The sequence below is a fragment of the Pezoporus wallicus genome, unplaced genomic scaffold (assembly GCF_028554395.1).
Source record: "Pezoporus wallicus isolate ANWC-B61680 ecotype Strahan unplaced genomic scaffold, APGP_CSIRO_Pwel_v1 contig_7506, whole genome shotgun sequence".
NCBI classification, from domain to species: domain Eukaryota; kingdom Metazoa; phylum Chordata; class Aves; order Psittaciformes; family Psittacidae; genus Pezoporus; species Pezoporus wallicus.
Window position 1 is genome coordinate 1492380 of NW_026637546.1, and position 24422 is coordinate 1516801.

Below are 24422 nucleotides of genomic sequence, written 5' to 3' on the forward strand. Positions count from 1 at the left end.
AGGTCTGAATATTTACTCATTTTTATTAAGTTCTCAAAAGGGTGAATTCTAACTGTCATTTATATCTTATGCATCTCCCTTTCTCTCAGAATAGACTTAATCCAGAGGAGTTTACATGTCTGTGGCTGTTCCTCAAACTTGTAATAAAGTTTTCTTTATTTTCCTTGGCTGTTGAGTACTGTACTGATTGTGTCCTTGATCTTGGAGAGCTTCTTGTGTATCAAAGCCATTTTCTATTCTACTTTAGAAACTGTGGATTTTCTAAATTTCTGTTGACTCAGAGTCAGGTGCTCAGTGTAGAGCTATGGTACACATGCATGATGGTCAGGTTGCACAGGGCGTGCATGTGTAGCTTGTTTAATTTGCAGTCAGTACTTCAATGGTCCACATCTGATTTTTGAAGCAGTAAATTGCTGATTGTGAGTATATTGAGTTCTCAGTTTTCTCAGCTGTAGGGGACTTACTTCTTGGTTCTATTTTTTTTATTTATGTGCAAGGTTTGATTATGAAGCACTGGAACCCAGAACAGCATATTTCATAATGAGAGACCTGGAAGCTTTAATCACTGACAAATCATTCAGCCATCAGCAGTTTGCTGTGGGTAACAATATTTACAGTGTGGAAAGAACGGACAGCTTTGAGTACGTAGATCCTGTGGATGGCACTGTGACCAAAAGACAGGTATGGCTGTACTGATGGAGTAGCAAAGTTTTGCAACTGTCATTTTCTGTAACAGTGTTGTTTCTAACATTCAGCTGACAAGCCTCGTATTTATAGGATGATGTTTCCTTTGCTTTGATAAATACCATGTTTCCTACTTAAGATTAACTCAGTCTGGGTACGAAAATTCACTTCTGGTTTAGCTTGCACTTGCTGTGCATAACTGGAGGCAGTAGTGCCGCAGAGAGTATAGAAGGGGTGGACTCTCTGTTGACATCAGTGTACATATATGGAGGGTTCCCTTTCCTGAACAATGCAAAATGTCATGTAGAAAGACGGTCTTCTATTTTCTGTCTGAAATCTCTTATTGCTACAAAAGAAATCTCGCTGTTGGTGACCTACAGGGTGTTTAAGGCACAATGTCTGTTGCAGCCAATAGCATGCAGAAGGCTTTAGTAGATTGTACCATATGTAGGCACTTTCGCCTTCTCTAACCTAAATGACCAATTCTTCCTTCCAATTGTTCCTTCTGGGCTATGTCCATGATGAGTCAGCTCTCAAGAACTGCAGTTCAGACTGAGCCTTCAGTGTTCTGAAATTCACAATGTGCTCAAAACTAACAATGTATTTTTTTTTGCCACGTATAAATATATATCCAAGCATCTTTAGTAAGAGCTAAAACTCATTGTGTTCTGATTTTATGTTGTTTATTTTTATTGTCCTAGTTTCTCTGGTTTGTGAATTACTTGACCTGACCAGACTTTAGCAAGTGATATTACAAGTCATTAAAACTACTGTCATGCCATTCTGGTCAGAGTCTTTATAGTTTCCATTCATCATTGCATCCAGAAAATATAAGCAGCCCACCTGACACTGAACTATTCTCTTAGTGCATATTAGTGCTGAAACAAAATACAAGGATATTGTCATATCCAAGCCCACTGGAAAATTACAGGCATGGCAGACTTGTGGCTCTTTTATAAAACAGCTTTTGAATTTTCAGTGCACCTTTCCTTCCTTAATTTTCATCCAAAGCCCTTGCCCTAAATTGGAATATAATTGCTAATCATATCACCACTTAACACAAACGGAGAAACATGACTTGGCCTGTTTTGAGGTGGACTCTGAAAGTGAGCCCATAAAACCAGAAACCATGTCTTTTCATAGGGACAAGCACGTATTTTTTGAGTACAGTTCAACCGGTTTGTCTTCCAGCAACACACATTCCTAGCTCCATGTATCTACAGTCTTAGTAGAATTCTCTAAACACAATAAAATAAGAAAGGACATTGATCCATGCAAACGAAACAACAGTTCATTGCTGCCATTTTCCTCAGCTAACTTGCTCTTTATTTAAATGGAGATGCCTCTTTCTAACTCTCATGAGCTTCATGCATATTTTCCAGATATGTTTTAGGAACCTGTTCAAGGTTTTTCTCCCCAGTAGGTAGCAGGGACAGAGCTTTATATTCAGTGTAGCTGCACTGTATGTCATGAATGAGAAGCTGGCTACATGAAAATTAACCATCAGGTTCAGAAAACAGACACAACAACAAAAAAATAGGCAGCAAACAATATACCCAGACTGTAGCTTCCAATTAATTCTGAATATTGAAATCCATGAATATTGTTTATCATAGTGCAGTAATAAGGCATAAAATTAGATGTTGTGCTCTTCATGAAGACTTTTTAATTTTTGAAGCCCTATAGTGCTAGCCTTTGCGCACATGAGCACGTAACAGTGCTGCTCCTGAGGATCCTCTAAGACAGGAATGGGACCAATTGCATTTTTTGTGTGAAATTTGAATTGGAAGGATGAGAAGTACAAGTTGTCCATTATAGTGGTTAACTTCGAGCCCTTTAATGAAGCATTCTTACATTCTGAGATTCACAGAATAAAGCTCTGGAGCTTTTTCATTAGAAGTTAATTAATATTTTCTGATTCCTTTGATAGATTTGGGATGCAAAGGGCTCTGCATGTGTTCTTAGTGGAGTTGTTTTTTTTATTTCAGTTTGAGCAATGGTCAGGAAACAGGCGTTGGAAAAGTTGGAAAAAAGTTATTTCAGATAGTATAAAAGTAAAAAATTCTTCTGTTTAGAATATTCCAATTGCGTAGTAGCAATAAGGTATTTCCTGTCAGAGTAATGACTTGGGTCTGATATGCCTAGGAGGACTCTCAAGAGTCCGTAGAGGACCAAATAAAAATTGTGATAATCACAGTATTTTGAGGTGAAAGTATAGCCATTTTATGTGCTACTAATTTATATATACATTTCTGTGTCTGATATATTGCTGCTAGGTTAGATTTTTCTACTGGTGTTGCTCCCTGGTGTTATATTTCAAAAAATGTGTTTCAAAATCCTAAGGTACTTTGCTTGAAGTTTGCTGCTTGGTCTTGTTCATTCTAACATATTATATGAATTGAATATTATGTATTTAATAATGAAATTGGTAATTAAAAAAATAAACCAAAACAAACTACTGGAAACCAAACCATACTGTACCATACAGTACAATATGCAGTAGGTTTAGTTTTCTGAGTGCTTCGTAAATACATCAGTAGGCTGTTTAACTGAATTGTAATGTGAAAGAGAAATCCCTGTGAAGCTCATCTTCATCACATCAGCTTCCAAGTCAGTGGGTTAACCATGGTACACGATTTTGGTTCAGAGTTTCTGTGATTACCCATTAGCAGGCCCAGTTTGCCTAAAATCATAGAATCATAGAATAGTTAGGGTTGGAAAGGACCTTAAGATCATCTAGTTCCAGCCCCCTGCCATGGGCAGGGACACCTCCCACTAAACTACTAAACAATGTCGCCCAAGGCCCTGTCCAACCTGGCCTTGAACGCCGTCAGGTATGCAGCATTCACAACTTCCCTGGACAGCCCATTCCAGTACCTCACCACCCTAACAATAAAGAAATTCTGTTTTAAGAAATAAGTTTTAACCCGTTACTCCTTGTCCTATCACTACAGTCCCTAATGCATAGTCGTCCCCCCCAGTAAATATCTGCAGATGTTCAGAGCTGTACTGAGCCTTTCAATTTGCTTCCTCCTAGGAAAAAAAAAAAAAAAAGTCTGTTTCCATAAGAAAACAATATTCTTGTTAGTGACAAATAGTGTGTCCTGTTTTATTAAAATTGGAAATTATTCTATCCGGTGGGCTTTTCAGTGTTTTACTCTTCTTTTCTTTACTCTTGTTTTGTTTGTAAGTTCTGCATATAAAATTTTATGTTTCATGGAGCTAACACCTTTGATACAGCAAATAGCAAATATGTGACTTTAAATTAATGGAACTTAGGTGAAAAAATACTGTCATGACAAACAGTAACTGGGCTGCTTTCAATTTTGACAGCGTGCTTTGACCTTGCTGATGTCAAAAGCTCAAAAGTGTTAAAAAGGGAAGTGTCTATATGTTAGAGTTTTTGCAACAAGCGGGCAAAACCTGTTTGCTTTAGTCTTTGCACAAGATGCTGAGTCACAGGTTATTCTCCAGGCAGTGCTTTCTCATGTTTATTTGGTGACAGTGATTTTTTTTGGCTGGGTTTTTTGACTTTACAAATGTTTGCAACTCACAGTTTTTAGATCTAGTCGCCAGAAAACAATGAGGAATATAAAAATTTAATAACTCTTGTTACTTTCTGTGGTGTTCCTGAGTGAAAAGCTTTGCTAGTGCTTAAATCGCTGTTTCTAAGGAAGAGTTGAAAGTCAGCTTTTTGCTGTATGCTCTCTTAAAAATGAGTTTAATCTCTAAGTGAATATTATGACTTTAAAAGTTGACTTTCACAGTCCAGCTCTAAAGGCCATTGTTTTCCTAGCATATGATTTCTTCCTGGCACATAGGATTGTTTTTTTTTAAGATAATATATTATTATATATTTTAAGGAGTACAGCCACTGTGTCTCTGTAATTCCCTTTTACAGAGTATTTTCAGCTGTATGTCAGGAATTCTAGTCTGAGACAAACATTAACTGTCATCATGCATGTGTAAAAATAAGTACTGTCAGTCATATGTCCCTGAGAAATGCAAAATGAATAAAATAATAAGGTCAGAAATAGTAGAGTGAACTGTCTGAATGCTGGTCATGTGTACGTATACATTACATAAACATCCCAAGTGAAAATAACTGTGACATCAAACTGGTTACAGATTCTTGTGGTTTGATGGAGCATTTTGTGACAAGTTATGGAAGAGTTAGGGGGAGTGTTTGTAAATTCTTTTTATTTTGAAGCCCGTAATTTAATGAGTGGTGGGACTTAAGGTGTGCTAAACCAATTAACAATGCCTTATTGTCATTATTGACAGATAAACATGGAGTGTGTGAAAGGGTATTCAAGTGGTCTTGCTATTCATGTCGTTGTGGGAATTGCTAGGCCGGGCAGGAGCATTTTAAACGGCAGTATAGTCTTTGGAGAGGAAGATACTCACATGGTCTGATGTTCATGCTTTCATTTTGTGCAGCCTCCCTTACTTCTGTCTTAAAGCTGATTGACATTAATGTTCCGTACTTTGACCTGCTGGTCCTGGTTTTGACAACCATTTGAAACAAACTGTACCCAGAACCGTGAAACTCTTCAGTTTATCTTTTTCCATTTCACTGTTACAAAATGTAATGAGCAATCAGCAGTAAGCAACCCCTTTCTCACTGGATCAGATCTTAGCAAACTGCCTGTATAATTGCAGTCATCAAAGATGAAATCCTGATTCCTTGAAATCAGTGGCAAAGCTCCCATCAGCATCAATTGAACCATCTCATTATAGAGTTGGTTTAATAGAAAATAGTAGAAAAGCAGGCTCTACAGCTCAGTCTTCTGAATGTAAACTATTTCTGTTTGTCACTTTTGCTGTACGTGTTGAGTCTACTAGGTAAATTTATTTATCTATGTTGCCAATGCATGTTAAAATTATACTAGCAGCTTAAAAGAAGTTTCATGATATCACCAAAATTAGAGATGGGGAATATCTCTTAGGCCATCTAATCCAACCCTTTGTCCATGTGGGCTATTTTCCTGGTTTATACTGAAGAGTGGGGTTGATAGAAGAATAGGGTGGATTGAAGAATGGGGTCAATTGTGGAATAGGGTTGATTGGAGAATAGGGTTATAAATAAGTAACCTCAAGAACCTTGTGCTTTGTTAGCAACTATAGAGAAAACAAAAATTACTAAGATAAGCTTTGCCAGAACCACCTAGTGGTTACTGATATGACAATGATCCTAAAACAGTGATGAAGAAATAACCACCGGGGGTCCCGAAAGCCCACTACCGCATCTTTGTATGCGTACAGGAGGCATTGTCTAAGAAGTATGATGTAATGTATGTGATCTAATGAATATGTTTGTTTAAGGACAATATAATCCAGCCTGGTTGATGCCTGAGGGAGACACACTTGGAGGAGCTATCCCCCGTGTCTCCCGGCGCCGCAATAACGAATACCTGTTAGTCAACTTAAAACTTTGTTGCCGAGTTCCTGGAGTTTTCTCCGAATCAATACTTTCTAGTGTTAGTTGACATTACACAGGAAAGATACGGAGTGGATGCAGAAGAGAGCCACAAAAATGATCAGAGGGCTGAAGCACCTCTCTTGTGGGGAAAGGCTGAGAGTTTCAGTTGTTCAGCCTGTACAAGAGAGGACTCCAGGGAGACCTTATTGTGGCCTTTCAATACTTAAAGGGGGGTTGATAAGGAAGATGAGTACAGATTTTGTAGTAGGGTCTGTTGTGATAGGACAAGTGATAATGGTTTTACACTAAAAAAGGGTAGATTCTGACTAGATGCAAGGAAGAAATTTTTTACAATTAGGGTGGTGAAACACTAGAACAGATTGTCCAGGGAGGTCATAGATGAAATATTCAAGGTCGGGTTGGACTGGGCTTTGAGCAACCTGATCTGGTTGAAGAAAGATGTCCCTTCTCATCAGTAGATGACCTTTAAAGGTCCCCTCCAACCAGAACTATTTTATGATTCTGTGATTACCAAGCAAACAATGCTTTACATGGTGCTGGAGATGTTTTGGCATGCAGCAGAGGAAACAGAGGTTTCTACTTATTAGAATATTGGAGCACTGTGTTGCTAACATCAGTGTCTTCTTCAGCTGCTGATAAAAATGGAAGAAAATAAAGCTTCTCTTTAAATTCTCTTCTGTCATTTTTTCATGGTCCCTTAAACAAAAGTAGCAAGGACTTCAGTTTATGCGCTAGGTGTTTAACAACAGCATGTCTAAAAGAGGAAATAAAGTTCAGTGGCATGTGAGAGGTGGCACCTAGTCTAAGGGTACTTATTACAGAAAGGGAACTAGGCTGCGTGTTGGTGCAGAATTGGCACAGTATTGAAATACTACAACTATTTAACAGTGCAATATAGTCCTTTGGACTTAATGGCCTTCCTGAACAGAAAGTCTGTCTACTGTGGATCCAGGTATATTGTCTGTGGTCTTTAGAAGAGTGTGTTCATATATACAGTATAAAAGGGGGGAGGAGGAAAGAAAATGAGAAAAGGGGAGCAAAGAGCAAATTCACAGTGAATACTTTTTTTTTATTCTACACACAGTTAACGTACATTACTTAATGTACTTGAAATTAATTAACACTTCATGTTAAGTTTCCCAAGTTTACTACAAGCTCTTGTTGAAACTCTTTGTAATCTGATATTGATGCATGGTCTTTGAGGGGTAGCAACTGATCCTATCTTTTATATTCACTACTGACAACTGATTTTTGATCCTGAGATTCTGTAGCTGTGTTTTAGTCCACTGAGCCTTGCTTATCTTATGAGAGTTTCTCAGGCCATTAATTTTTTGCTCTGCCATACAGAAAAAAACAAAGCAGCTGAAGAAAAAAAAAACAAAGAAACCCAGCACTAAGAGAGTTCTTGTAATGAGGAGCAGGCAGAAATACACAAGATATTTCTAGACTTTAGAGGGGGGAAAAAGAATGATGAGAGAGTTGTCCAAAGTTACAGGGAAAGAGGAATTGTATCCAAATGACTCTTCCTTTCATTCTTTATTTTAAATAGTGAACTGTGATTTGTAAAGGTACTGCCGCCTTATGTACATGTTGCTCCTTCTTCTCCCATAGGGGCTGCGGATTATTTTTTCAGATGCTTCGAGGCTTATCTTCAGAATGAGTGCTTCCAGCCATGTGAGAGCTACTCTCCGGATCTATGCAGAGAGTTATGAAAAGGATCCTAGCCAACACAATAAGGAGCCACAAGTAATGCAGTAGTATTATGAGTCAATAAGTAATGCACTTCCTTTGTATTAGTAATGGCTACAGGTTTTCTCCTTTAATCAGAAGGAACACTCAGCAACTTGACCCCTGTTTGCTGTGTTTGTGGATGATTTTACTAATCATGTGACTGTGCATGTTTTGAAGCAGGACCAACAGTTTCAATATATGTGTAGTATCTAGCACAACAGGAATGTCAGGGGCTGAGATGCCTGGTGATAAATGCTGAGCAATGATTTTTAATCTAGTAAGAGAAGTCACGCTCATTTATTTTTTTTCACTCATTATTTTGCAAGTGTTGTAGAACAAACCTGAGTTATTGAACAATATAAAAAAAATATTTTTCAAGCAGGTTATCTGGGGATCACTTAATTATTGCACACCAGGGATGCCTCATGATGAAAGTACACTTAGGAAATACGGCTGCCAGAGTCTAAATGATGTAGGGATTCCTTATTAAGGGAAAGACTTGTAGCTGTCTAAAGAATTATCTCATAGCATAACCAGACTCTTTCCTAAGAAGAGTGAATGTTGAGAGCAAGTTGCAGTGTAATCCATCAGATGCCTAAAATAATTCGTAATATAAACCACATTTTGAACTCTCAGATTTTTCCTAGTAAAACAACTTCATGCTGTGATGTACAACGAGAGAACTAAGGATGTTTCATGGGAGAGGTTAAGCAGTTACCTTGTAGTAAATCAAAACCCTATAGTTTGAAGTCCCATGCAGTTGCTTATTCATGCGAGGTGCAAATGCGTAAAAGCTGTCAAACGATGGGTAAAAACCACTGTGCAGCAGTAGCAGGGAGGGCAGGGGAGAATATGTGAGAGAAACAGACACCAAGGTCAGTGAGGAATGGAGGAAGTGATAGAGCAGCATGGTGGGCAACTGGTGGGCAGCCAAGGTCAATGCACCACAGCCATGTAAAGTTTTATTACAGCATGAATTGTTTATCAGTTGGAGTTAAGATGATCATTTCAAATGTGGTTCTTCATGCTATGCAGGCAAGGCATAGATGATAACAAGTCATGGAAAGAGACAGACTAAGAGTTTGTTTTAGAGGTTTGCAGTGGACTTACAGTCCACTAGAAAGTCTAGTCATGTTACCAGCAACACAAGAGTGTGCCTGGGGAGCAGCAAAAATGGGACTGCTGCAAAAGGTGGTAGGAGCACCAAGCAGTTCTTCAGGGAGAGAAGCTAGCTATTGCACAGGTCTGAGGTTCATCCATGCAGCAGAGCTAGAGATGAGTCTGGAGACTCGCACTCCGATGGCATAGCTCAGAGAGAGACTAACACCCCTAGGATGGCTTGAAATGGGCTGTGTGAACCCATGGGCAGGGTGCAGTGATGGGGAGTCCTCATGGGAGACTTGGCAGGAACAGTAAGACTTACCACTGCCCTCAGGGCTTTCATAGTCTCATACTCCTAGGGTCAGAAAAATGACTGGAAGGGTTTAGGGTTTTTTTTCTATTTATGTACTAGAACCTGTCAGATTATGACACTTTTGGCTGTTTATCCAGGATATTCACTAGTGAACAGATAATCCCAAGGGCAGAAATGTCATTCATTGCCTTGAAACTTGTTGCAGGGACTTTCCTGCATTTATGCAGTGCAGGCAGATATTTTAACATCCAGACTGACTCAGGAAACACATGACAAACAGCAGTTTCATTTCATTTAATGCAGTAAATTCTTTCTCTGGTTTCTTGTTGTATAGCATTGTACAGTTCCTACTGCTCTTCTTTCCTTGCCCTGGCTGGATACGTTGCCAATGACAGCATTAAGATCTGCAAAGCGATATTGTATCCGACAGGCAGATGGTGGATTTCAAGGCAGTACATAAAACTGACTTCAGGAGATCTTCATGCTAATACAAAAATAACTAAAAATTTGTCAGGAAAGCATTTGATAATCTTCAGTGGAATATGTGGAATAGAGTTAATAGCAAAGAGCAGAAAACAGCATTGAGGGGAGAGGTGGCATAGTTTTCCTGATAATTGTAATTCCTTTATTGTTTAGTTTCCCTTGAGATTCATACTGTCATGTATGCATCTAGACAAGTTGTGATAGATTTGAAGTTTTAAGTGCTTTGTTTCCTCTTTACCTTCAGTAATAGAGGCATAGCCAACATATTCCTAATTGACCAGTTACTCAAAGAACACTGATGTAAAGGGTACGTAAAAAGTATTCCTTATATGTAGTACTTAAGGAAATTATTACATTTGAGATAAATGCTTGTTTTTCTTCAAGTGTAGTTGATGTTTGCAGTTCGGCAGGTAACTACATGTGGCTTCTGTATCATTGCACTCTGCCTGGAACAGCTGATCGTGAAAAAGTGTCTTCTTTTTATATCATAAACCAAGACATAAAATTATTTGATGATTGGCTGCTTAAGTAAATACTTGGTTGCTTCTGCTTATTGGACCACCTCCTTCCAGTACCTTCTTTCCACTGATTATCTAGACAAGTTGAAGATGAATGCTTTGCATTGGTGACAGTTCCAGTCAATACCTGCACTGAAAGGCAAAAATGCCTTTTTGGCTCTTTTCCACAAGAAATATGTTACCCTGACTTGATAGGCAACTCAATTATATTGGAAGTTACATGGCATTTTGTGGAATCATTGTGGTAACTGGCTTGAGTTTGCCTCATGCCAGCATCCTGTTTTTCCACCTTCCTTTCAAACGAAGTCATACCTAAAATTTTGGCAGTTTTCAAGTTTTTCTAGTTTGCTTCTGTTGTCTTTCACAGTGTAACTGCTGATAGAGAATTTTCTGCAGATAAGCAGAAATCTAAACCACTCCTTCCAGTATGCATGCTGAGACATGCGTATTGTCCTGAAACACCAGTATGAAATCACGGCACTTTCTGAGTGAAGTGTTAACATATGGTAAAGGTAATATATACATGGTTCTTTTAAACCAACGGTTCAATTGAGGTGGACAGAATTAATCATTCACATTAGAGGTGCTGTATGTCTCTGGATGGCCATAACTCCTTTCCCACAACAGGCTGGATCTGATGATCTTTCAAGGTCCCTTTCAACCTGAGCTCCTTCTATGATGAACTCTTGCCCAGAATGAAATTTGGACAAAGATCTATAACAGTGCTCAATATCACTCAGGTTCAAGTAACTGACAGTGCTAGCTGCTGGCCCAACTTTGGTTCAGTACCCAGCAGAAAGCCTAACATACTTTGAAATGTAACTGGGGCTGCTCAGACCTGTGCCTTTTGATTTTGGCCCCAGGGAGTCATGCAAGTGAGCAGTGCTCGAGTAAAGCTCTCTTCATGCTTTGTCGTGCTTCAGTACTGTGTAACTCTCTGTGAGTCTTACAGGAAGAGCTGATTTTCAGGCCTTATTGCCTTTAAGTGCCTTTACAGCATTCTTGTAACCAGACCAAAGTAAGGCTCATAGGGACCTTTTGTTCCAATTTATATGTGTGCTAAACAGTAGCCATTAATGATTATAAGGGTCACCCAAATCTTCTTTTAATAACATCTTTCATACAATTAATTATTAATACTTTCCACCTAGAATTAAGCATAGCCAGCTCCTGATTAATAAAGTAAGAGTCCAAGGTAAAGCAGTAAAATATGCTAATAATTACAAGTCTGAGGTTGCAGGTAAATGTGAATAGCAGAGGATTCTGGCTGTTGAACAATCCGTTGAAGGAAATTGGCTAAAGCAGCTTCATGGTCACCTGAAAGATAAGGAGTGGCAACCTTTTGTCCAGGAGTAATACAGTTCTTCCTGTAAGTCAGTATCAACAGGAGTGAAAATCAAAAGCAAAAAAAAAAAAGGGAACCGTCATGCTCTGGGCAAAGTATATTAAAACCAATCCCATGTAAACTTTTTAAAATTATGTAATTTATAGTGGTGATGCAATCTAGTTCTAAAACAAAGTCTTGAAAACAATGTTTTCATGGGTTCAGCAGTAGCAGTCATTTTTCTACTTCTTAGTAGCTGGTGCAGTGCTGTGGTTTTGACTTTCAGCCTGGGAACAGCGCTGATAACACCGATGTTTTTAGTTATTGCTCAAATGTTTACTCTGACCAAGGACTTTGTGAGCCTCATGCTCTGCCCGGGAGGAGGGGAAACCGGGAGGAAGCAGAGACAGGACACCTGACCCAAACTGACCAAAGGGGTATTCCATACCACAGCACGTCATGCCCAGTATATGAAGTGGGGGCAGTTACCCGGAAGGGCGAGATCACTGCTTGGGTAAGGCTGGATATCAGTCGGCAAGTGGTGAGCGGTTGTGTCTCCTCCCTTGTTATTTCCCTTATCATTATTATTATTGATGGCAGCAGCAGTGATTTGTGTTATACCTTAGTTACTGGACTGTTCTTATCTCAACCCATGGGAGTTACACTCTTCCGATTCTCCTCCCCATCCCTCTGGGAGCGGGGGGAGGAGGTGGGGGAGAGGGGGAGTGAGCGAGTGGCTGCATGGTTCTGTGTTGCTGGCTGGGCTTAAACCATGACAAATGTCCAAAGTTTTTCTAAAATGTTCCCCTGGAACAGAAGAGCACTCCATTAATGCTCCTTGTCACTGGTCATGCCCCTCATTGCTGCACATTACTGAGAAAGTTACTTTCCGGTTAGCTGGAAGATTTCCTTAAAAAGATGATTTTTTGGGTTTAACTAGTCAAACAGGCATACAAATAGCAATTTCAGGAAGTTCAGTTCATTATAACAAACAACAGTTTTGTCTGAAGCCTTGAATGTTTATGCATTGGCATTTATCTTTTTCTAAAGTTAAGAGAGTTATTAGCTGTGCTAAGTTTAATGCAGGTGGAAAATCTAGAGATACATTCAATGGGCATGGAATATTAAAACAAGGGTTTATTGACCTTTAGGCTCATTTATAGCTTTATTTTATGGATCAACTCATTATTCATTCTTTGCAGACCCTAACACATGCTTAGTATCTTCTTGTCCTTTGTCTAGCCATCTGGATATATTACTGAATTGGGATAAGATTCAAACAGGAAGTTTCATATATGAAGACCAAGAAAGAAATGACCCATTATGCGGAGTTGTTTTGAGTTGTTTGCCCTGGGAACAGTGTAGTGAATAATCTGAATTGTTCTGAATAACTAGCTCTGTTTGCAGAATTTTATTATTCACTATGTGAATTGCAACAGCAGTAAATAAGTGTTGTCACAGACCTACGCAGACTGTATCAGTTACTCTTTAAACAGGCTGCAGTAAATAACAAACGCTGCAGTTACTTTTGCCAAAAGCTAGTGAAATATGTGCTAATTAGCTTCAGAATCATTAGATCAGCAGCAACCAAGGAAAGGTTTTGGGGCAGGAGTTGTTTCTTTGCATTTTTCTCCAAAAAAGCAAGCCAAGTAAAAGAAAAATAATTGGGATGAAAAATGTCTTGATCAAAAGACTGTCATCAAAGACTGAATTTTTGAGACAATTTTTTAATGGCAAGTAACACAGGAAAAAACAAACTGATACTCAGGTCAGTATATGAAAGGATTATGATTTATATATGATTGTGTATATGTGTGTATATATATATATTAAAAATTATTATATAAAGCAGTTGTTTATGATGTGAAGTTTGTCCAAGAGCAGGGCAAACTTCAGAAATCAGTAACCTAGAAGTCCTTGTGTCCAGTACCTTATCCCTAATTTTATTAGGGATAAAATTAAAGGTTTCTGCATGCTTCTGTCATGACACTCTTGCAACCCTAAACATAAGTGTACTTTGCTAGAGAATTATTACCTCTTTTCATCATTGGGTCTTTTAGCATGGCTGTGGTTGACTGTTAAAACGTATTGTCCAGAGAAATCATATAAAGTTTTGCTTTTACTATAAAAATTAATAAGATTTTCTTTGAGGCGGACATGGGATACGGAGATTTCCATCTGTTTGATCACACTCAAGTTGCACAGCATATTTATGTGATTCAGGTAATTTAGCTTCTGATTCTGCCAAAAGCCATACAGTTGATAAATTTTACATCAGCTGGAACTGAAAAGGAATGTAAGAAAAATTAATTCATGTGACAGTGATTATAAAATACCTCATGAATCAAGAAAATTAATTAATTTAAACTAATCTTCACTTAAAGCTCATTGGGTATACTAGAAAAGAACTAATGTGTTGGGAACATAGATGTTTCTGTGCGGCACAGCATTTATATTTTCCTCCTGTTTCAGCTCTCATGCCTGCCCTCTGCTGTTGTGAGCTGCAGAACAGCTGGCCTCCTGACCTTTATTGTAATTTGATTTGAGTTAGCAGGCAGACTATGCGCAAGAGTAGAGGTCAGTTCCCTTTGGTGACTGTGTTGCTTCATTATAATAAAAGTGCCCAAGTCCATGGGTCCTGATGAAATCCATCGGCGGGTCCTGAAGGAGCTGACGAATGAAGTTGCAAAGCCGCTGGCCATTCTATTTGAGTAATCATGGCAGTCGGGTGAAGTTCCCGATGACTGGAAAAAGGGAAATATAACCCCCATTTTCAAGAAGGGGAAAATGGATGACCCAGGGAATTACAGACCAGTCAGTCTCACCTCTGTGCCTGGCAAAATCTTGGAGCAGATTCTCCTGGAAGGCATGCTAAGGCACATGAAAAACAACAAGGTGCTTGGTGACAGCCAGCATGGCTTCACTAAGGGGAAATCCTGCCTGACCAACTTGGTGGCCTTCTATGATGGGGCTGCAGAACTGATGGACAGGGGTAGAGCAGTTGATGTCATCTACCTGGACTTGTGCAAAGTGTTTGACACTGTCCCACACGACATCCTTGTCTCTGAATTGGAGAGACATCAATTTGATGGATGGACCACTCGGTGGATAAAGAACTGGCTGGATGGCCGCACACAAAGAGTTGTGGTCAATGGCTCAATGTCCGTCTGGAGACCAGTAACGAGTGGTGTCCCTCAGGGATCGGTGTTGGGACCGGTCTTGTTCAACATCTTTGTCAGTGACATGGACAGTGGGATTGAGTGTGCCCTCAGCAAGTTTGCCGATGACACCAAGCTGTGTGGTTCGGTTGATACGCTGGAGGGAAGGAATGCCATCCAGGGGGACCTCAGCACACTTGTGAAGTGGGCTGATGCCAACCTCATGAAGTTTAACCATGCCAACTACAAGGTCCTACACCTGGGTTGGAGCAATCCCAGACACAGCTACAGGTTGGGCAGAGAAGAGATTCAGAGCAGCCCTGTGGAGAAGGATTTGGGGGTATTGGTTGATGAGAAAATGAACATGAGCCGGCTGCAGTGTGCACTTGCAGCCCAGAAAGCCAACCGTATCCTGGGCTGCATCAAAAGGAGGGTGACCAGCAGGTCGAAGGAGGTGACCCTGCCCCTCTACTCTGCTCTTGTGAGACCTCACCTGGAGTATTGTGTGCAGTTCTGGTGTCCTCAACATAAAAAGGACATGGAACTGTTGGAACAAGTCCAGAGGAGGGCCACGAGGATGATCAGGGGACTGGAGCACCTCCCGTATGAAGACAGGCTGAGAAAGTTGGGGCTGTTCAGCCTGGAGAAGAGAAGGCTGTGTGGAGACCTCATAGCAGCCTTCCAGTATCTGAAGGGGACCTATAGGGATGCTGGGGAGGGATTCTTCATTAGGGACTGTAGTGACAGGACAAGGGGTAACGGGTTAAAACTTAAACAGGGGAAGTTTAGATTGGATATAAGGAGGAAATTCTTTCCTGTTAGGGTGGTGAGGCGCTAGAATGGGTTGCCCAGGGAGGTTGTGAATGCTCCATCCCTGGCAGTGTTCAAGACCAGGTTGGACAAGGCCTTGGGTGATATGATTTAGCGTGAGGTGTCCCTGCCCATGGCAGGGGGGTTGGAACTAGATGATCTTAAGGTCCTTTCCAACCTTTCCATTCTATGATTCTATGATTCTGTAATAAACACCACCAGTGCCGTGGGTGTTACAGAGATGGTCCAGTTTGTTCCATGATGAACGAGGCTATCCAGATTGCATAGAACTTGTAGGATGGGTGCCTGTATCGCAAACCTTTCTAAAGACATCTGGTTTTTGGAATACAAAACCTAGTATTTTTAAATCTTAAAGATCTCTTTAAGATACAGAAGTCTTTCTAGAGTCATGTTAACTATAAATGGTTGCTGGCTGGGATTTATCTTTTGCAGCTAAAATATAAACGCTGTATCTAAGCTCTGTAAATGTAAACTATTCATTGCAGAGATAAAGGAGTTTTTAAAAGGCATACACAGCTGTATTTCCTTGTTATTTTGACCTGCTCTTGCCATTCTGAAGAGAATCCACTTTTGGGTTGTTTTTTTTTTTTACATCTGAGAGAGGAAGAAAGTGTATTATGAGAGATAAATTGAAGTGTGAGAAGACAGAACTAAACCAGACCTTTCTCTGTTGAGAAGTGTGATTGTAAGCAGCAGAGTATTTAGTAGTAATTGGAATGACTTGGGGAAAGAGCAGCAGCTAAATTGTTTATGTAAATGGGTATCATATAAACTCATTTGATTTTGTGTCATACTCAGAGTGTTGTGTAGAGTTTTGTTTGCTTTTGTTTCTGTTTTCTCCTTGTTTTCTTTAGAGTGCATTTGTTGCTGAAGAAAGCAGGGTCAAGTAAAGCTGGTCAGTAGGGTGGCTTTTTAGATTTGCCTGTACTTTTAAAATTGAATAAGGAAGAGGTTTCTTATAGGAGTGCTGGAGGGACTTCAAAAGCTTTGGTCTTCTTTCAGTTCTCCTTAATCCATTTTGCTGGAGGGGACAAGTGATATGGTCCAGACCTATTAAATTGGCACATTTTAATATTTACTTTTGCAGCATTTGCCCACAGATGTGAATTTGTGCTTCATACATTAATCTTCTGTAAGCATGTTTGACTTTAATGGACTTGTATTCTGCTTCAGTGACTATTCAGTAGATAAGTATCTGCCAATATGGAGGTTTTTGAACAAAACAGCATGTCAGACTGCTCACACTTGTGCATAACCAAGTTGATCATAAACTCATTTGACACCAGTGGCATTCATGGTGTTATTCCTTGACTCTGCTTGCTCAGTTAGTCTCCTCACTCTTGTTTTAACTGTCTGACCATTTGTATATAAAAATCAAACACCTCATACTGTCAGAAACTCTTAGGTGGCTGAAGCAGATTCAAAGGATTGATTATATTAAGCTTATAAAAAAGATTCCTTCAAATTTAAGCTCTCCAGAATTACTGGTTTGTTTGATTTTATTTTTAAACCTGACGGGCTTAAAGTCAGAATGTAGTTCATTTGAAAGAGGCAGCAGTGGGGAACTTCTGAGGTAATTACCTAGTTTAGTAATCAGTACATGTTTCTCTGAAATTAAAGTTTTCACTTAAAACTCTGCTCTATTTATCTTTGCATATCATTTAATTAACTAAGAGAAGATTCAGTTGGCACGTGAAAAAATGTATTTCACTTGGTTTTCATGTACTATCATAATTGCTATATGCACTCACCTATCTGGGCAGTTTTATACATGTGGCCAGTAAATAAATCCGTAGCCTGAAACTTGAGAGTTCATGCTGCTAATAATTGTATTATCTTATTTAATACAATTACAAATATTACTCAGCACATACTTTTGTGATTTCTATTAAGGTAATTGTTACATTACCTTCTGACTCTAAACTTCACAGAAAAAAAATCTCATCTACATCGCTTCCACTCATCAGAATAGAAATAATACTACTTTTTTTGATTTATAGGTTGCTTTGTACAGCAGATTTCACAAGAGCTACACAGTTCTTGTTACATAGACAATTTATCAATGTAGTCTATTTGCTGTTTTTTCTGCATAGCTTAGGTATACTCAATATAACATTTTATAAAGCACATGCTCAGCATGATACTCATTGTATCAAGTATGACAATACAGACACTCTGGCTGTGTTAGTGCTGCTTCTTGCTGAATTATTTTTAAATTATTTATCTACAATTAAAGGAGAATTTATAAATCTGTTGATATTTCTGCTTTATCTAATTCAATGTATTTGTTTTCTTTAGGCTGTGCTGAGTCCTCTTATAGCAATCGCACTGAAAATATCTCAGATTCATGAGAGGACAGGTCGAAAGGGACCCACTGTCATCACCTGAAGCCACGGAAGATTGTTAAACCAGGGCCAAAAGCGAAGCAGCAAGGAAGAGACGGGATCTTGCTGAAACATGTTAGCCATTTGTGCCTTGTATGATTATAAGTTTTCTTGGGGATTGAGGTAGGGAGGGAAGAAAAATTCAGTATAATATTAAGCATATTCATCTGCATTGATCTCCAAATACAGTAGTGTATCGATTTTGTTTTACCTTCAATATCTTAATTTCAGATAACAATATAACCAAAGAAAGAGGCCTTAACCTTCAACTGTTCTCAGCAATGTGACAGAGAAGGAAAACTGCTTGATTCTGAATGCTGTGATAAAAGTTGGAGAGATTTCAGTTAGAAAGAGGGGGGAGAAGTCGCAAAGCAAAGACATGCTTGGTAAATATTGTTTGGGATCCTTGTCACCTTCTTGCTGGTTTACAAAGAGGTATACAGAGCATGTCAGAGGCATAAGGGCTGTATACTACACTTTGCAAAGGGTGTATTTCCATACCTGACACCACTCTTCCTCTCCTGTCTCTCCCATTGCTCACACATGCACGCTGGTAGCAGTGTTGTATGCACACTTACACAGGCTCCCAAAGAAGTGGTTATCCCGTATTTTTTTTTACCCCTGCTTTTAAAGCATATCAATGTGACTTACGTATTTAGATTTTCCTGATTTTTTGACTGTGGGTTTTTTTTTCTCTCCGAAGAAAGGCATTTGTGCCATAGAAGCTGATTGTGACCTTCCAGCAATATGTCAGGTGTGGAATCTGGCTGGCTTTTGCATATTCTCCATGTCAGGAGGTGATATTGGTGCTTACTGTGTTAGAGGGGTAATCACTGCAAGTTCAGCAATTTTTCATGAAAGAGTTCTGTAAGTCTTTGGAATACTTATGCGCCACTTACCTCAAAGTGGTAAGTGAAGTGTGTAGTGAAGAGGAAATGAAAACAAATGCTGATGAATTAATAAATAGAGATACTTGTCTGATTCACCATCTGGACATGGTTTGCGTTAGATTCTGCGTAACAGTGGATCATGGAAAAAAAATCTGGGGAGTGCAAGGGGAGAATAGACATCCCGGCATAGATCTGAGAGGGATATTGGGGATATGGACATCAGCATTTTTCTGCTTGTGAAATGATACTTCAGTTCTAGCTACAATACTGTGCTCTGAAGAAGAAAACAAACACTTTATGCATGTGGCTTGTTTGAAAGCTTTGCTTCCTCGGGAACAGTGCGGTCACTTGTATCATTCATCAAAGTGGCAAGGTGCAACTTGCCTCTTTGCAGTGTGTTTCAATTCGTTGTGGTTGTCAAAGTTTAGTGCAATTTATATAATATTTCAGCAAAGGAGAATGTTTTGATTCAACGCTTCTGTCAAAAAATTGCTACGGCACTTAGTACACAATAAAGAGTAATGCTGTATTTCTGTCTTAATACATAATTGTGGACAAGACACTGCACTTTCAAGCATCCTAATAAAAATGCCTTTAATACAATTACATAATGTACTTAATTGACTCTAAACAAATCAGGTACTAATGTTGTCACATAGTATTCTACCTTACCAGTGGTAGTCCCATAAAACAAAGGAGACTTGAAGTTGTTAGTTTCTTATAAAGATTTTTGTGGAGCCCTCCAGGGCATTCTCACACAGTCTGGACATCTACTTTTGATTGTAAGAATATTAATCTTTATAGAAATCTTGTTTAACTAATCTTTCATTTTCCTTATGGATCAACTTCCTCTAGGTGCAGGATAGTAAGCTCTTAACTATTGGATCAGGCGTGGTCGAACATACTCTGGATTATGACACTTAGTTCAAATTACTGGGCCACAGGAAAGAACATTCTGAAAGGCGGTCCAAGAACTTCTAAAATCTTTTACACATTCTCTGACAATGAAATAATTTCTGATCACATGATGAACTAGCTATACTGGAAAGTGTCCTGTTTGCCAAACTTCTGGGACTACGATTTGCACTTTGAAAAGGAAGATACTGAAGCCAGGTGTCTTTCAAGAGGCAGTGGGAAGACTCATGAGGAATAAATCAGGACTGTGACGAAGCATATTGGTGCTTTTATCAGAAAGTCACTAGAGCACCAGCTGCAGTAGATGGCAGTTTGCTTTCATGAAGACAGTCTTTGTGAACAAAGGATATGTTTTAAAATCTCAGTACTGACCTTCGTCCTGGGCTTCAGAAACAATAGTTGTGCCCCTGCACTGAAATGTAAAAAATGGCTGTGTGCAGTTTTGAATAGCTGTCAAACAAAACTAGCCTAACCCCACATCCATTCACCATCCCTTTTTAATGAATGGATATTGGTAATATGTAACAACTGGTATTTTGCACCAGTTGATTGCTTTTCTATACAAGAAGACAAAACTTTGTAAGGCTGAAGTACAGTGTATATCTTTATATCTGGTACATTTGGGGAAGAACCATAGCCATAATCTCATAAAGCGTACAGCTTTTCCTGAGGTCTTTTACTTATTAACATGAGAAATGAATGCTTGGAAAAGAGCAACATAGGTAAGCTTACGCAAAGATGCAAGGCCACTAAAACCAGACAATACATCTAGCAAAGTGAAAACCATTACTAATGCTGTTTGTATTAATATCACAGTATCTGGGTGCTATGACAGAAACCGAGACCCTTCTGTGGCTATTGTTGGATTAGCAGTCTCATGAAGTCTGGAAATTGCAAGATTGATGCATTGTTCAGCTATGATTGCACTAACATTTACTTGGACAGTATTTCTGTTTCCCAAAACCTCAGCTTTTTCTGTACCCAGCAATACAAAGATAAACTCCCAGCATGCTAGAGGAAGAGGAAAAAAAGGAATTCAGAAAGACTAGTGAGAGAGAGAATTATCTCAAGGTACATTAGCAGAGGGCTGACCCAGGACAGAGAAAGAGGCAGCAAGTGGTGAAGAGGATTAGGAGAGGGCAAATTGCTGGATTCAGCTGGAAAGAGATAGATTTGATAAAAGAATACTAATAACACAACAATGGGTTTTAGAGAGGGAAACGGGGAAAAAGGAAGTAAAGGGGAGAAGGGAACATAGTCTAAGAATATTCAATATCACCATCATGGCTTACATTTCTGATGTATATGTAGCCATAATGCTAAAGTTGTTGCCTTGGTGTATGTGGGCATCTGGAAACCCTAGTAATTTTTATGTCTCACTCGTTCTGCAACAAAGACACGAAAAGTTTGCCCAGGGAGGTAGTATATGTTCTGTTCCTGGAAACATTCAAGGTCAGCCTGGACAGGCCTCTGAGCAACCTACTCCAGTTGAAGATGTCCCTGCTCATTTCAGGGGGGTTGGACTAGATGACCTTTAAAAGTCCCTTCCAACCCAAACCATGATAGGGTTCTAAGAAAAAACACACCACCTATAGTCAGTGTTGTAGGTCCAAATCTGAATGAACCCCCATCGAATTTTTACTGTCATCTGCAATTATAGATGCCAGTGGCCTGGATGCAAATTTGCCTCAGTGATTTTGTGGAAGAAAGGAAGGAAACCTGTAACAGAAAAAGGTTGAGTCTAAGCCTGACCTCTTTCTAGTACTTGTTCTTTAACCACAATGCCACTTGTGTCAGAAACAGGACACAGGAGCCCTTTTCCACAGTCTCCAATAAGCTGCAGTGGAAACAAGTGCTTTTAGAGACAGCTCAGAGGACTCAGAGAAGGTTTTTCCTCCTGCAATTGGTAATTCCCTCCTAGGAGCTATGAGCATGACAAGGGTTGTCTCTTCGGTAGCCAGGAAACATAAAACATACTAAGTATATTGTATTGTGTGCTTATACTGAATCATGAACACGTTGTATCGTACAAGCAAAAGCAAGGCATGTTTTAAATACAAAATTTATTCATTAATTCAGTGGTAAAATACTGGCTATTATTACTCCAAAATAAACCAGGTAACTTGGAAGGCATATGATACAAAAATAATCAGTTAAAAAGTATAATTTACAATTTCCAAATAAAAGCTGAGTTAGTAGGTTTCCCAAGTCAGCTAATGTTACAAAACCACAAAGACTTTCAGACAAAACTCCATTTGAGGCACAAGACATTTAAGATTAATTATAGCATGATGCTTTTATCTTGCAGCATAGGAAATTCCTATTGTCAGTGATGTTGACTATTACAAGATACAGCCTGATCATATCTATCTCTATGGAGATTCATTCTGCTTTGAAATACTGAACACATTTATATATATCCCCTCCACCTCCACTCAAACACACAAACAGTCAATGGTTTTCCTGGGCAATTTTAGCCTACGTGGTGCACTGTTTAGGGATCACTGATACATGTCTTCTTCCAGTTTTCTTTGTTTCACAGCTGCAGGACTTTGCCCTGTGCCTGTCTCAAGTGTTTTGACAGGTGCTGCTCTTTCTGAGGTCCCCTGTCTGTCTGCATCCTGTTGGTAACTGTTTTCTTGTGTGGATGGATGAGTATTCGACTCCCCTTCAGCTTTTGGCTTTTGGTCAGCTGTTTGCTGCTGCTGTAGCTGCTGTGCAAGCAATTCATATGGTGGTGGCTGTTCCTGCTCATTGGTTTCACTGATTAACTCTGCGCTGCTTTCACTATACAGAGGTGGAGGGATACTGAAGACTTCTTGCTGTTTTAGTGCAGAGGCAACTGGCAATGGGTTGGTCTGTTTTTCAGGATCTGTGCTGTATTCGTAGGAGGGTGGATAGAAGTCAGGCCTAAGAAAAAGCGAACCAGAAAGAAACACATGGTGAAATGTGATTTATTTCAGAGAGCTAGGTTGGATGCTTTGTCTGTTAGGTTTCCAAAGTTTCAGTGAGTCTTAAACTGTAAATAAAAACCTAAGTAAGTTTAGATCAATGGAATACATTACTATAAAACAGCAGCATAGTTGGAACAATTACTTGTGTCTTTCTACAAAATGTGCTATTAAACCACAGAATTCTAAAAAAAAAAACCTTTCCCACAAAGAGCTCCCACCCATGGCATACAAACATTCATGTTTGTGTGTATTTCAACAAGTGACCAAGAAAAGTTTGATTTGAAGAAGAAAGAGATCATTGTCCAAAGTAGGTTAAATTAGTGATTTATAAATTATTACAATAATCATGGTTTTCCAGTTTCAGAATTTATTTTGCATGTTTCTGCTTATCTAACCAAAATTTGCTGGATGCCATTTCTGTAGTGTCTTTAGAGCGCCTGTTGTCAGTATTTCTGATGCAGATTCCACGGCAGCCCAAGAAAAATTATGCATCCAGTCAGCATGTTAAAGACTTTTGTCAGGCCTAGTGCCAATCAGTTTAAGAAACTCTCTTTCTCAAAGTCTCAGCCTTTTGACAAGAGCACTTCGGTAAAAAGCATGTAGAGAGCTGAAGCTCCCTGCATACCTCATTGTTCATAAGTAATATGAGCACCTATCCCACAGCAGCACATCTGGGATTGTCTGCTGAGATGGAGCTAAGGATGCTCCTGCAGAAGCTCCATCAAGTCAGTGTAGCTGCACCTGCTGCCTCCACGCATGGCTTTGGACTACCCTCTGCAGCCTGCTAAGTTTCCTGTAGAACACCTTACCTTAGTCTTGCTCGCACAAACTGCTGTTTGTTCACATTGCTACTTTCTCTAGCAAATCAAATTTCAGACCACGGCTGTCTCCAGAGAAATACGATAAAATGGCTATGTATTTTTTATTTAACAAGCACCTTGTATTGCTTCATCCATCTCACAGTATGTTTGCAAAACAGCATACCTTCCTCTCAATTCAGCAGCAGCAGTTTGCAACACATACCTGTCTATGGTGCTGACACGTAGCTCTCTAAGGCTGGGATTTAGTATGAGGATGCTGCTGAGGCCCCTGTATTTCAAGACTTCATGGAAAGTGCTCCAGAAAATGCCGGCCACAAGGAGAAAGAACCCCAAAGCCAACAGGCAATAAAACACCAGTTCATTATTTCCACATCTGCAGGTAGAGGAATTCGTTGAAATGCACAAGACCCCCAGACACATAGTGGAGAAACTGAGTAAGAACACTAAAAGACGAATGAAGGTAAAAGCACCTTTTGGCATCCTTCCCGGCAGACACAGTACTTGGTTTCTGCCTGCTGTTTACTTGCTGGGTCTCTCAGCTGTGTTTCTCATCTTCATGCGTTGGTATTTTATACGCTTCAGAATCAATTGGCCTTTGGACAATTAAGAGAAGCATGACTATCTTTTAAGATACTCATTAACTCTTTGAGGTACTCATAAGCTCTTTGAGATTAGTTTGCAATCTTAAACCTATTTTAAGGAAGGAAACAGAAACATCTTGCACCATCCCTTTGCTTCTGTAAATTTCTGAAGTGCATACTGAGCAGCTGCATTCATTGCATGTAACAATTTGCAATGGTTTACACACTTAGCTGGTTTATGAATGAGACCTGTATTTGTTTTGAACAACCCCCTTCTCCAAACCCCCCCAA

At 39.4% G+C, this 24422-nt stretch overlaps 2 protein-coding genes across 2 annotated transcripts in view; one reads left to right on the top strand and one right to left on the bottom strand.

The window, feature by feature from the left end:
* Window positions 1–18831, top strand: part of PGM5 (phosphoglucomutase 5) — a 67073-nt gene extending 48242 nt beyond the window's left edge. Inside the window, exons 9-11 of the mRNA XM_057406105.1 lie at window positions 498–681; window positions 7739–7873; window positions 17885–18831. Coding sequence (XP_057262088.1) covers window positions 498–681; window positions 7739–7873; window positions 17885–17974 — 409 coding nt within the window. The 3' untranslated portion in view covers window positions 17975–18831. The remainder of the gene's footprint in view (window positions 1–497; window positions 682–7738; window positions 7874–17884) is intronic.
* Window positions 18832–21823: 2992 nt separating this feature from the next.
* On the bottom strand, window positions 21824–24105 carry TMEM252 (transmembrane protein 252). The gene is made up of 2 exons (XM_057406153.1): window positions 23753–24105; window positions 21824–22685 (listed from the first exon to the last, which is right to left on the bottom strand). The coding sequence occupies exons 1-2, from the start codon at window positions 24028–24030 to the stop codon at window positions 22277–22279; spliced, it is 687 nt and encodes a 228-aa protein (XP_057262136.1). The 5' UTR covers window positions 24031–24105; the 3' UTR covers window positions 21824–22276.
* Window positions 24106–24422: the final 317 nt, after the last annotated feature.